The sequence below is a fragment of the Hevea brasiliensis genome, chromosome 13 (genome assembly GCF_030052815.1).
Source record: "Hevea brasiliensis isolate MT/VB/25A 57/8 chromosome 13, ASM3005281v1, whole genome shotgun sequence".
Lineage (NCBI taxonomy): Eukaryota > Viridiplantae > Streptophyta > Magnoliopsida > Malpighiales > Euphorbiaceae > Hevea > Hevea brasiliensis.
The window spans coordinates 10910656-10925502 of record NC_079505.1 but is presented as its reverse complement, the minus strand read 5'-3'; the positions used below and the strand labels follow the sequence as shown (position 1 = coordinate 10925502).

The following is a 14847-nucleotide window of genomic DNA, read 5'->3' as shown; positions in this document are numbered from 1 at the left end:
CCACATTCCTTAGAGCTAAATTTTTCACATAAAAAGAACTCCTTCAAGCCTTCATCCAATATGATGTCACCTTCATTTTTACATAATAAATATGTTAATAGATGAATAATTTGAATTAATTAAAGGTAAAAAATGTGACGCCCCTTACCCGTCTACTGTATAGCCGAGCAAGAAGTGTCACATTCGGTGCCAGAGCACCCTATCTTGTTTTATCATATCTATTATAAACTTTTGATGTCATTTAAAACATGTATTCTATGTGTAGAATTTTTTTTTATCTTATTTTTGTGGAGACCCGGACAGAGCCTCCCCTGTTTTATTAGCATCTGGCAGGTTTCCACTAATCACCTGTTAACATGTCCATATTCATTTCACACATTTTCATATCATATTCTCTTTTATCTCATCATTCACAACTATTTATAAAATCTCAAAATGAAGTATCATCTATTGCATTCATAAGGAAATTCACAGATAATAAATTACAAGTTTTCATTTCAGTCTCAAGTTTAATTACAAGTTTAAAATGAAATACATCATAAGCTAGTAGTTACATCATGACTAAACATAATGAACCAAAATACTAGTCTATACATGGGCCCTACCAAAATACAAAAGACCGGTGAGGTGACTCTGGACAGTGGCAGATCTGGTCGGAGCTCTGTCAGTGCACTACTGGTGCTGCTCCTGCGGCTGCTGGGACTGATCTCCAATCCCTACGCGATGGAAAACTAACGCGCTAAGCATAATGCTTAGTGGTGCATAATTTATAATAACAATAATTTAACAATTGAAATAATAATTGCAATTCGTAATTTCTGGGTCTTTTACATTTTTTTACACTTTGGAAATAATAAAAATTATTGAGATCTTTTCTGTTTACTTACTGTATATTCAGTTTTAATTAATTATTATCAGTGCCCAAGAAATCTATAACAGACTATCAGAGCTGGATACACGGGAGTATACGGGTTAGACAGCCATATGTCTACCCTATATACATTTGTCAGGCACGAGGCCAGCTGTCGGGCACGAGACTTGCTGTCAGGCTTGTAAAGCCAGAAATAAAGTAGGCACAATGGCCAGTAAGTAGGCATATAGCTTGTAGAACAATCATACCAGACATATATTATCAGTTCATGATTTTCTCGGTAGGCAGTACTGCTAACTGTAGTCCCTAATTGATATACCAATTTATCCAAACTAAATAAATAAGTCTAGGTATACTATAGGCAATTAAATATTTTTAATTATTTTAGTACTATTCACTGTCATTATTTTTTAGTACTGTTTCGTGGTACCATAAATTTCATATTAATAGGACATTAGTCCCAATTTACATATTCATATCATTTTTAATATTTAATTAGCCTTATGAGTATTTTAATAACCATGTATAGAATTTTTCCCATGAACCTTTCTTTAGGTTTATTTTGATGTATTATCTTTATCTAGGAATTTGGCTAGGTTAGAATGTCTATTTGGTCACACTTCCTTTATAACAATTGCTCCTCTATGTTTAAACTTGAATTTCAGTTTTTGAATCACTCAATTTGGGGTTATAGAACTCAAGTTATGGTCAAAATACCATAACTAGTCCCTTTTCCTCTATGCTGTCCAGAATTGACAATTCCTAGTCAATAAACTTTGACCAGTCATTTGATCATTTTATGGTCATTTTTAGACTTAGATTCCTTCACAAGATATGTTCCTCTATGTCTTAGGGACTCCCAGGTGCAATTTCATAAATTTTCAAGCTTGGTATAGTGAGTTATGGTCAATGTATTAACCTGGACTCTTAATCCTATAAAGGCAATAGTCAAACTTCAGGGCAGTATGTTTGACCCTCTTTTTAGGGTCTTTACACTTAGAATTTGGCAAAGGTGCCTAAATCAATGTTGTAGCCCTAAGTATCATGTTTCCAGATCATATTAGCACATCTCAAGTGAAATTTCCTAGTGGGAGTTATGGCCAAATGAACACACGAGTATCAAATGGCATTCTGGGTTCAATTTAACATTTTCATATTTTAATTCCTAACTTTGGCTAATATTTTGCCTAGGATGCAATGGTTTCTAGAGCTTGGTCAAAACATAAAAATTGTTGTGCTATGTATTATAAAACTTTTGGCACTAGTTTCACTCAATTTGCAGCTTTGGAGACCAAGTTATGATATTTTTACCAAAACTGGTCAAGCATACCAAAGGAACAGTATTTTGGACAATTTCTGGGTTGGCAGTTTTAGTGACCCAACATGTGCTAACAAAATTGACTTGGTTAAAGGCAAAACAGGGTCAAGTGGTCTTCATGAAAAGTGTAGCCCTATGTCTAAGCTTTTCATTGATGTAAAATTTTAGGTCATTTAGACCAGTATAGAGAGAGTTATGACCAAATGAACACGAACTGTTTATTTGGTCATTTTCTGGGTTTTAGTGTTTGGTCATCCGGGTTTGGGCAGAGAATTGGTCATGATTTTGACAAAATTTGGGCAGGGTTCCTTCTTGAAAAATGAAGGTTTGGATGTCCCAAAACACCTCCAATTGGCCTCATACCAATTGGGGCAACACAAAGGGAGATATGGCAATAAAAAGCTACTGGATTCAACAACAACATAACCTATAGAAAATTCACACTCCCAATTTCAATCTCCTCCTTCTTCCAAACTCCAAATAAGCATATATGACACTTCTATAAGCATCAATCTCAACTCAATTAGGTCAAATTCATGCATTTACACAAGGTTCTCAATCATTTACATAAACTCTAGTTTCCAAAGTTTCAAATTTACACAAACCCTACAGAACCAACTCCCAACATTTCAACTCATCACACATTCTCATGGAACGATTTTTTCATTACTTAAAAGTAACAAACTTCAAGTTCCATGGCTGCCCAAAAATCAAAGGTTCTTTCTTTCAAATTTTCTTTTCATTTTCATGATATTTATACTTGGCTAAACATGTTTTTCCTGTTTAATAAAGAGAAGAAGAGGGATTAGTGCACTAACCTTACTTGAGCTTTCTAAACTTCAATTTTCTTGCTTCCTATGGGTGTCTATAGCTTCCTTAGGGTGTGGTGAGTATTTTTTGTGAAGGGGACTATGGGTTTTGGTGTGTCAAAGCTTGGGAAATCAAGCTTGAAAGCTTGACAAAAATGGAGGGAAATGGGGACTAGGGTGGACGGCAAAGAGAGAGGGAAGAGATGGAGAAGATGACTTTAGTTGGTGAGTTTTGTCTCTTATGCTTTATATTTTGATATATTTATATGTGTACTTAATTTGTTTTAAATTTTCATAAGCTTTTCTTTTCTTCTTCTTTCTTTTCTAATTCAATTTATAAAGTTTTAATTCATACTAATTATTTTAATTCTCTAAATTTTTAATTTAACATTTAGGTCAAAATTCACCTTTGGGGATGAAATAACCAAAATGCCCTTAGTAGTGCATATTAGGTTATTTTTATTATTTTTGTACCAATTTATAAATTCTCTAAATTTTAATTTATTTTTCTCTACATTTTTCCTATATTTTCTTAACATTTATTTCTTCAATTTATGCCTCCTCACTATAGTCTAAATGTAGTTCCAGACATTTTGACTGTCCGAATAGACATTAGTCGTCGGAACAGTAAAATATACGGACTACCTACGGTGAGGGCGTTACAAAAAATATCAAGTCAATTCAAGACTCACAATATCTAGCAATCCACTCTAGTTCATAGAATAATAATCTCCATAACTTTAGGATCTTGAGCAATATCTGAATTTCATTACATGAAAAAGAAAGTAAGTCAAAAGAAAAAAATTTACAAATAATGAATTCTAAATTGTTTTTAATTAAACAAAGATTATACCATTTTTATTTCTTAATTAACAAAAATATTATAATTTAGCATCTCGTTCATCTATGTGGAAAATAATCATGAAATAAAAAGAGGTTACAAGAGTTATGATAGAGTTTTTATAATTAAAACTTTTAAAAATTAAAACTAAGATAGCTAATATAATTTCAAGTCACTTCATAAATTAAGTTATATATATATATATAATTTTGTTGAAACTGTATAATATATCTAAAAAATTTTAAAATATATATATATGTAAAATCAGTTTTTTAGTTCGATTTTAGTTTGATTTAGTATGATTCTATTCCTATAGTAGCGATTCTTTTACAATTTCGATTCATTTCAATACAAGTCATTAATTCGATTTAGAACACTCAAGAATCATACGTAACCCTATCTGCCTAGTGCAAGAAGTTAGCCTAACAAATTTTTTCCTTTAAGTGTTTATAAAGGCAAACAAAAAAAAAGCCACGATAAAGTCAAAACTAAATTAAACATATTCATATATAAAAGGAGACACCATTTACATTTCAAGCAGTAAAAGTAACAGCCCATGAGTATGTTGACTTACTTCTTCAGCAACTCCCTAAGCTTTTTAATCAATTGTTGAGCCCCAAAATAAAAGCCAATGAAGAAGATACCCAACCAAAAAACTCCGCCAGTCGTCCACGAGCTTCAATAGTAAATGAAAAAAAAAAAGTTAAAATCATTAAAATAAATTAACAAAATAAGAGTTTTATATATAAAAGAAAACTACTTACAAAGTTTTTATTTCATCTTTAAATTTGAAACCATTGTTTTTTATTTCATCTTTCAATTTGACACCATTGCTGTTGCCGTCCTTATCATCATCACTATCATCATTATCTTTCCAAAAGTCATTTGAAAGGACATCACCATCATTATTTGGAAAAACTAAATTCCATGTTACCCTTGTGATCGAATAAAATAAGAAGAGGAAGAAGATCAATCCGATGACGCAAATAACAATCCCAAAGGAATGGGATAAAAATGCATAGGTGCCTGCCACAAATGTAATCATCATTGCTACCATAGCATAGAAGAGGAAATTGAATGCATATCTTATCAACCAGTAATATCTTTCCTCATATCCTAATATCCCCAGCATAATGTGAGTAAAGACAGAACAAGCAGACAAGACCATAGCTATAGTATCAGATATGATAAATGCTTTAAAAGCTGGATTTCCGCTTAGGATAGGAGTCCCCTTTTTCAAATTATTTTCATCACTTATATAACCGCCAGGTGAAGTGAACGCTGCAGCAAAGGCTACTGTTGCGATAAGTACCGCAGCCACCAAATGAGACTCTTTGACTTGTTCAAATTTTTTTGCCATATATTTTTTCCTCTTTTCTTCTTTTTCCTTCAGAAATTCCTTCAGAAATTCCTTCCGTGATGTTGGATCAATTTTCCCCAGTGGTCCAGTGCCAAGGTCTTTCATCAATTTTAAATTTTCTTTCTGCAACACATTTAGAATATTAGTTACTTGTAAAAAAAAATTTAAAAAGAATAAGATATTATTTATTTTGTGTTATTTCTCCAATTAATTGTATTTTTTTTTATTTCTCAATTCAATATTTACCTAATCATTTTAAAGAAAACTTTTTTGGATTAATTATTAGTTGCTCCTAATATATGTCAAACATATACTTGTATTTCTAAAACTGTATTAAAATATGTCTTCATTTATCAATGAGTTTTAGGTTAGTGATATTGAAATTATTTTCAAGACTTCATATATAGTCTTGAATTTTATTCCTAATTGAAGTCAAATAAATAAATAAATAAATCTTCACTTTAGTTTTGCAAATTTAAAATTATGAGCCATATTAATAAAATGGAGTTGCATACTTGTTTGAAACTTTTGAATTTAAAACCAATTGAAATATATAGTGTTGGTCATATACTTAGACATCTATTAATCACAAATGAAAAAAATATATAAATTTTCATATTTATTAACTTAAAATTTGTATGTGATTATATTTTTATATTTTTATAATTATAGGCTTTTTTAAAATATATAAATTTAACCACATATTTTTTTATTTAGTTCAAAAGTTCTCCACATATGTGTATTTTATATATTATAAATACTAATTTTAATCTATTATAAATATAATAATTATTTTAAATATTATAAAAAAATTTAAAATATAGGTAAAATACAAATATAAATTCTTAATAAATTTTAGAGAAATGTGAATCAACACCATTTTAAATCATTTGTTTAGAAATATTAATAGTTTATTAATTTTAATTATTTAATGTAAATAATAAATATAACCATATATTTTTTATTCAAATGTCTTTTAATTATGGTTTTTTTATTTAATTCTTTTAAATGTATAAAAGTAAATATTTAATAAAAATAAAAAATATTAGATAAATAAAGTTGTGACATATATTCACCACTTTACTGCTTAGAAAATTAAAAGGGTTAATTACTATTTAATATACTCTCTAGATATAGGGCATGATAAAAGAAAATTTAAAAAATTCGAACATGCACCTGTCGTCACCAGATCTAACCGATATATATACATAAATAAATTTGAAATTATGGACTTTTATTAATGAAAAGCTTCTACTTATTATTATTCATATATTTTTTTTATATATTATTTTAAATAAATAGATTATAAATAGACTAATGCCTCAAGAATCAATATTTACTTAATAAAGCTCATAAAGTAGTATCTATATTATGATAAGATAGATGTTAGTCGGCTGACCTTCTTTGAGGATAAGCTTCCTGAGAATTGAATTTTATGGTCCAGTTTTCTCCAAAACTTGAACATTTCAGCATCTCCTTCTCCTTTTTGATTTTCTTCAGTCTCTCCTTCTTTTATGAAAGAAGGACAACAGAATTCAGGATGATAAGCCCTATATAGATGGATAGGCGTATTCCCTTTAACATCTTTTCCATCTAAAAGGTAAATAAATGATGAACCTTGTCGGAGCACTGCTTTTATTACTTCATCATTTTTGCTGATCACTGCATAGTGAAGAACATTCCAGCCTCTAATGTCAGTAAGTTCGCAGCAACTTGGGCATTTAGAAATGATTGTTTCCACTGTATCTTCGAAGCCTCTACAGGCTGCAATGTGAAGAGCTGTCCTCTTCCATTTTTTATCAGCGCAAGATTCACCCTCAACTAATAGCCTTTTGACCACTGAAGTACGATGTTTATACGCAGCATAGTGGAGTGGAGTCCATCCTTCTTCATCTATATTTTTAGCCAAGCTACTCCATTTCGCCAATAACTCCTCTATAATATTCATAATAGTCACTGCACAAAGTCAACAAGACCAAATTCATAATGGGCAATTGATAATTAATTAATTTTATTTATTTTTTTATAAAAATTTAAAATTTCCACTTCAATAAATATTTGATTTAATATATTGAAATTAACGACACTGACTTTAACATTGTTAGATACTTGATATTAAAAAGTAATAATCAACCATATCCCTACGTTACCAAATATTTTTTATAATGTTATCAAAAGTTTTTTGTTATAGAATTTTTATACAATAGTCGAAAGGCCACATACTGGAGAAATTATAATATGAATCAATTATTTCATGATAGCAGTCATACATGGAATGATGAAACAATTATGGAATAATAACTAATTTATGATGTGTCTTATAAAATCCGATTTTTTCTATATGTAAAAAACAATTTTTTTTTTCAAATCATAATTATTTTTTTTAATATTTAATTGTCCTCCCATGATTAGTTGCCATAAATATCAAAATAGTGTATGCATATACACGACATTCATAATAAATTTTTCTCCTTAAATTGGCTTTAGTGTTGGGGATTGGTGCTTATGGTTGTCTAACGCCATTTCCCGCTATTATTATTTACAGTTAAAAAAAGTTATAAAGAAAGATAATCGCAACTCACTTCCTTCACTAAAACACAAATACTCAATATATGCGTATAGGAAGTTTAAGAAGATCTGTTTACTGATGTACCTCCACGTATGTTCTTGTTCATTGCTGCCGCATGTAATGCCGTTTTACCATTGGGGCCGTCATAAGCCAGCGATTTTAATTTGGGACTTCTTAGTAGTTTAAGGACTATATCTCCACATCCATTGTCAGCAGCTAGGTAAAGCGGAGTCTCCCCACAATCATTGGCCGAATATTTATATTCATCATCAGGCTCTTCATTTCTCAATATTTCTTTCACAACACCCAGACGTCTTTTTTGTCTCGCCTCATGCAGACTTCTATTTCGTGTTGCCTCATGCAAGGCCGTATCATTATTTTTATTTTTCATCCTTAACATCTCCAATACCTTAACTCTTGGCTGTTTTCCGCTCTCTATATCTTTGTCACCATCTGCTGAAGCCTTTGCAATTAACTCTTTTGCTGCATCAACATGCCCGTATCTTGCTGCAATGTGCAACGGAGTGTCACCATGGTCATTGACCTTCCATAACAGTGACAAACGAATGTCGAGTACCCCTTTTATAAACTCAATTTTTCTTTCACTTCGGGAGGTAAGGTGGATATGTAATATTGTGTTTTTATTTGGGGTCAGTAAGCAATCAAGAGGGACATCAGACTCCTTGAAGGGATCAAGGTTGCCTTTTGCTGCCGCCTCCCATAAGCAGGCATCAATGGGTGTGAAATTGCAAGTAGTATTTGAGCTCTCCATATGGCTAAGCTGCCTAGCTAAATAAGATGACACAAGAATATATATATATAATAGTGAAATTGTGGAAAAAAGTATGGGTTCACACTTAATTTAATTGGTAGTGATCCAAAAAGTAGATATACCAACTATAGTCTTGTCCTCTCTCTCTCTCTCTCTCTCTCTATATATATATATATATATTTGAAGAATTGATTTAATTGGTAATGGCCCAAAAAATAAATATACCCATCACATTCTTAGCATTTCTTTCATGTATCCGTATCATACAGTTAGAGTATTAAAAAATAATATTATTTAAATATTTTTAAATTATTAATTTAAAATAAAATGAAATTAAAAAAAAAAAAAAACCTACAACAGGTTGGCAGATTGCTCTTTAAACTCACTGTAAAGAGTTCCTACCATTCCGACACTAACATTTCACAATATTTATATATATGACTTAACTTTAAGAAAATGACAATTAAGTCCAGTCTATCAAAGATATAATCTGGCAATTCTTTTTACTAGCTAAATGTTCATGTTTTGCACGTAAATTCATTAATTTTTCAAATTTAAAATTTTTATATATTTATATTAAAAATTAATATCAATCAATTGCCATAGAAAAATATAAATTTAATATTATACAAATTATTAAAGAGAGTATATAAAGTATTAAAAATATATTTATTAGCATAAAATTTATATTAATATTTCAAATAATTATACACCAAAAAATTATTTTAAATAATTATAAAAAATACATAAATAAAAAGTAAAATAAATCAGAAAATATAGAGTTTCATTTAAAAAATTGAAATTATTTCATTTTAAATATGATACTATCAATTGATAAATTATATTATTTTTTATTTTCATATTTCAAGCTAATTGTAAAAATTTTAAGAATTAAATATTTAAATATGATACCATCAATTAATACATTTTATTTTTTTTATTTGCACATTTAAAGCTGATTTTAAAAATTTTTAGAATTAAGTAAGTAATTAAATAGTATTTTAATGTGAAACAATATAGGATTATTTAAATAATATTATGTATATTAATTATATGTAAATAGGTTTAATAAAGAATATTTAAGAAGTTAATAGTGTAATAACAATGTAAAATTCTATCCAAAAGTCAAGGCATGTTTGAAATAGTAACAATAATATAAAGTATGTATTCATTATTTGATCAATATGAAGTAAAGTATAATAATTAAACTTTAATACATATATATATATATATATATATATATATATATATCATTAATTGGAAATAAAATACAAAAATATAATATAAATATAAATTAACATATTAAATTTTTGCATAAATTTAAAATTTTAATATGTTTGTATTTAAAATTAATATTAATCAAATTATAATAAGAGAATATAAATTAAATATTTTATAAATTATGAAAGGGCATATATAAAATACTCATAAAATTTACAGTAATATTTTAAATAATTATCCACGAAAAAATTATTTCAAACAATTATAAAAAATATATAAATAGAAAGGAAATTAAAACAGAAAAAATATACTTTTATTTAAAAAATTGAAATCAGTTCATCTTAAATATGATACTACCAATTTATAAATTTTTTTTTTCATATCTCACGCTGATTGTAAAAATTTTAAGGGTTCAATATTTAAATATGATACTATCAATTAACACATTTTATTATTTTCTTATTTGCATTTTTAAAGCTAATTTTAAAAATTTTTAGAGTTAAATAAGTAATTAAATAATATTTTAATGTGAAAATATATAGGATTGTTTAAATAATGTTATGCATATTAATTATATGTTAATAGGTTAGATAAAGGATATTTAAGAAGATAACATTGTAATAATGATCTAAATTTCTTTTTAGAAGTCAAGGCATGTTTGAAATAGTAATAATAATATAAACTATTGTTTTATTATTTAATCAATATGAAGTAAATTATAATAATTAAATTTAAAAAAAAAATATGTATTTCATTAATTGAAAATAAAATACAAAAATATAATATAAATATAAATCAACTTATTATATTTTTGCATAAATAATTAAAAAAAAAAAGTAATACCACAAATTTTTAAATAACACATTTAATCACAAAGGTCTTGAATTTTGCATAATATAGTGTTTATATTTCGAGTTAATCACTCTATATTTTATTTTTATTATCTTTTATGTAGACTTAACCTTTATGTCGTGAATGATTTTTACATTAAAAATTATATAAATGTAGCAATATGATAGAAATATTGATTAAAAATATTACATAATTTGAGTTTGTTTGAATTATATGATCAAATTTATCACTTCAAAATATTATTATTTTTTATATTATCTTAATATATTAAAGAAATATAATATATTTAAATATTATCTTTGTTTAGTAATATTAATAATATTCTAAAAAGTAATTTTAATAATCTAAAAAGCAAGTATAATATCTTTTTTTTTTTTATAATACCTTAATATATTAAAGAAATATAATATAATTTAAGCTCCCTGTATGGCTACGCTGCCTAACTATATAAGATAACATAAGAACATATATAATAGAAGAATTGTGGGAAAAGTGTCGGTTCACACTTAATTTAATTTGTTGTAGTCCAAAAATAGATATATAACTACAGCCTTGCCGTTTCTCTATTTGTTGTAGCTGCCACATCTCTATTTTTTATTCAAGAAGCTCGTGCCAGGTTGGAAATTCACTTCCAAAATATAATGCTTGAGAACCAATAATTGAAGGAACGAGTTAAGCAGCTAGAAGCTGAGAAAGATCAGTCAGCTCAAAGCATTTGGCAAGCTGTGAAAAATGAAGGAAAAAGAGTCAAGGAAGAAGTAGCGGCAACACAGTCAGAATATGAGAAGTATAAAGCTCGGTGGGAACGAGAGAAGTCCATGCTCCAACGGAAAATAAAGGAGGCCGGCATGCAAAACAACAAATTGCAAGAAGAGTTGAATCGTCAGAAGATGCTAGCGGCCAAATATAAGTAGAAAAATAATATGAAATGGATTGAATTCGATGGGCAAGTACAATTGATCAATGATATTATGAAAGAGTGTTCTAAGGAAAAAGCTAAAAAAAAAAATGCCATGCCAATCTCTATTATAAACTAAAGGAAAATGGTAGTAGACTAAAGAGGATGGCCACTCAAGGAAAACATGAGTTATTACCAGAATCAGAATATGCCCTGCATACATTCGATCTGACAAGACAAGAAGAGAGGTTGTATGAATACCTCAAGAAATGTCATAGCAAGACAAGTCTTCCTGAACTTAGACAATAGTTGAATTCTGTAATATGTTGATTGTAAACAATTAAGGTTTCTAATGCAACAATGATGTGAGATATGTTTTGTGCCTTATGATGGTAACGATGAATGAATAGCATGACTCCCGTAGGATCTATCCTCGTTAAGGTTAAGCGAAAAGCCATATATGTCACTTAAACAAGTATCAAGGACACATACATGACCCCGTCATGCACGGTTGGACTATTGAATGATACCATTGGGTTGACGATTTAAATTACCCTTTTTGCAAATGAAGACACGATAATCAAGTTGTCACCGTATCCTTTTAATAGAAAAATTATAATTAAATAAGATGAGCTATGTAAAGTGAATTAATAAGTATACCCTTTGTAGGAAAAAGTCAACATTACTCGAGACAAAGCAAACCCAGTGAAGCAATCTATTGCCCCATCAAAAGTTTACTTAACTAGAGCCTAAACAAGAAGGATAATGGAAGAACAAGAGCAGGATCAAAGTCTGCAAGGACAAGTTTCTGAACTAAAAGAATAAGTCTTAGAACTAATGCAAATGATGAGAGAGATGGCCCGTAGTAAAGAAGTGATGGCTACACCTCGTGATCCAAGTCTGCCAATAAGTGCCCCACCAATAACAATTGGGGAGTCAAATCCTCAATGTTTCCAAGACCAAGCTTTAACTTCTTTTGCATTTCAACACTCGAACACCGAGCTCACAATCGCCAATCCACAGGTTCCCACATTTCAAGTAAATGAGCTAACTTTTCTTGTTAACCAGCCCCACAACCATACCGTTCCTTATGTTGAATATTACCCACCAGTTCCCAACGCATCAGAAGGAATGGCATATGGGTTGACCGGGATAGGAAGAGAAAAGGAGAAAGTAGAGAATGAGAATTTGACTGGGGCAACTCTATATTCATTAGTATATGGCATGGAAGCAATTTTACCAATTGAGGTGGAAATTTCCCTCTCTAAGATTTTAGTGGAGGCAGAATTAGATGAAACTGAATGGGTCAAAACAAAACTCGATCAACTCAATCTGATTGATGAGTTGATTAGCGACAGTTTGTCATAGACAGCTATACCAGGCTAGAATGGCTAGGACGTTTGATAAAAATGTGCGACCTCAAGAATTCCAGCCTGGAAACCTTGTTCTGAAGAAAATATTGCTAAATCGGAATGATCCTCAGGGCAAATGGTCACCAACTTATAAGGGGCCATATGTGATCAAAAAGGCATTTTCTGGGGGCGCTCTAATCTTAACCCACATGGATGGAGGAGAATTGCCGAAACCAGTAAATGTAGATGTTGTAAAGAGGTATTTTGCTTTTTTTTTAAAAAAAAAAAAAAAGAGGATAAGGGTGAAAACTTGAAAGGGCGCTCCTAACAAAATAAGAAAAAGAAGGCAAAAACTTGTAAGGGCACTTTTCTGCAAAATGAGTGAAAGATGAAAACCTGAAAGGGTATCTTGAAAAATTGAGTTAAAAAAAAATTAGGAGTGAAAACTTGAAAAGGCACTCCTAAAAAGACTAGAAATGGAGGAATAAGATTGGGTGATAAGCTCAGAGTTAGAAGGTAGTAAGTGGCTGTGGCACAAGGGTTCTTCTCGAATGACTAGTATCTCTAGCATTGAAGGGTCCTAAAAGTTGATTAAAAGAAATTCGTGAGACTTCCCTTACCTTTTCTTCTAAGAATTGTATACCTTTTATGTATTTCTCTTTATCAAAAATCATAATGTCAATTTTTCTTATCTTTTCTGCATGACCCAATAGCCCATTTATTTTGGAATTTTGTGCTGTTAACTTATTAACGTTTTATTATAAGATAAGAATTTAAACATTGATAACTCCATATATATCGCTTTGAGATTGCAGGGGATAGAAATCAATGAACAAACAGCATATTAGTGCAAAATACCACCAAAGAGATTGGGACTCAAGCTAAAAAAAAAAAATTTAGGAGTGAAAATCCGAAAGGGCCCTCCTAGCAAAATGAGAGAAAGAAGGTGAAAACCCGTAAGGGTGCTTTCTACAAAATGAAGGAAGGATGAAAATTCGAAAGTGCATCCTGAAAAAGTGAGTTGAAAAAAAAAAAAAAACTAGTGGTGAAAACCTGAAAAGGTGCTTCTAACAAAAGGAGGTGAGAATTAGAGAAGCCACTCTCTATAACAAGAAGCCTCTAAATGACTAAGAGGAAGGGGAGTGGAGACGAATGAAAAACCTTGTCTTTGGGTCTACTTTTGCTTCTCCCACCAATCATTCGGCTTCAGGTTCATGGTTAAGTAAACTTTTGATCGGGTAGAGTCTCCTCACCAGGTTTGCTTTGAAGATCGAGCATTCAACTTTTCATAATTAAACTCATGGTAAATTTGCTAAGCTTAAAATCAGCTTATTTGTTTAGGTATAATAGTAATGATTCTAATTTTTTGCAATTTAATTTTCTGTAATCAACCTCTGGATTCAAGATCCAAGTTGATTCAAATTTTCTACAATTTAATTTTCTGTTATCAACTTTTAAATTTAAGATCCAAGTTGATTTTAATTTTTTGCAATTTAATTTCCTGTTTTCAACCTCTGAATTCAAGATCCAAGTTGATTTTAATTTTCTGTAATTTAATTTCCTATCATCAATCTCTAAATTCAAGATTCAAGTTGATTTTAATTTTCTGCAATTTAATTTCCTGTCAAGTTAATTTTAATTTTCTGTAATTTAATTTCCTATCATCAATATCTAAATTCAATATTAAAGTTGATTTTAATTTTCTGCAATTTAATTTCCTGTCATTAACCTCTGAATTTAAGATCCAAGTTGATTAAAAGAAATATCAATCCAAAGGAAGAGATGTAGTGGGTGAAAAGCATGATCATGCCAACATATGCAGCTAAAGATCAGTCCTAACCCATAATGCAACTCAAAAATGCTGCCAACTGATGTGAAAAGCAAACTATTTTTTTGTGTAAATTTAGAATTTGGGCTTATAATTAGACTTAATTAGGGTTTAAATTTAGTTAATTGGGAGCGAAAAACGTTTGACATGGCATTT

At 29.5% G+C, this 14847-nt stretch overlaps 2 protein-coding genes across 2 annotated transcripts; both read right to left on the bottom strand.

The window, feature by feature from the left end:
• Window positions 1-450: 450 nt before the first annotated feature.
• On the bottom strand, window positions 451-7147 carry LOC131172075 (protein ACCELERATED CELL DEATH 6-like). Its single transcript, XM_058133017.1, has 4 exons — window positions 6599-7147; window positions 4604-5322; window positions 4414-4515; window positions 451-716 (listed from the first exon to the last, which is right to left on the bottom strand). The coding sequence occupies exons 1-4, from the start codon at window positions 7145-7147 to the stop codon at window positions 665-667; spliced, it is 1422 nt and encodes a 473-aa protein (XP_057989000.1). The 3' UTR covers window positions 451-664.
• Window positions 7148-7826: 679 nt separating this feature from the next.
• Window positions 7827-8571, bottom strand: LOC131172074 (uncharacterized). Its single transcript, XM_058133016.1, has one exon. The coding sequence runs from the start codon at window positions 8538-8540 to the stop codon at window positions 7827-7829; it is 714 nt and encodes a 237-aa protein (XP_057988999.1). The 5' UTR covers window positions 8541-8571.
• Window positions 8572-14847: the final 6276 nt, after the last annotated feature.

Coding starts and splice junctions, on each gene's coding strand:
- LOC131172075 (XM_058133017.1), bottom strand. CDS start 7,147: ATGAATATTATAGAGGAGTTATTGGCGAAATGGAGTAGCTTGGCTAAA. Junction 4,516..4,603: donor AAAGATGAAATAAAAACTTT/GTAAGTAGTTTT, acceptor TTACTATTGAAG/CTCGTGGACGACTGGCGGAG. Junction 717..4,413: donor CTTAGGGAGTTGCTGAAGAA/GTAAGTCAACAT, acceptor TCCATCGCGTAG/GGATTGGAGATCAGTCCCAG.
- LOC131172074 (XM_058133016.1), bottom strand. CDS start 8,540: ATGGAGAGCTCAAATACTACTTGCAATTTCACACCCATTGATGCCTGC.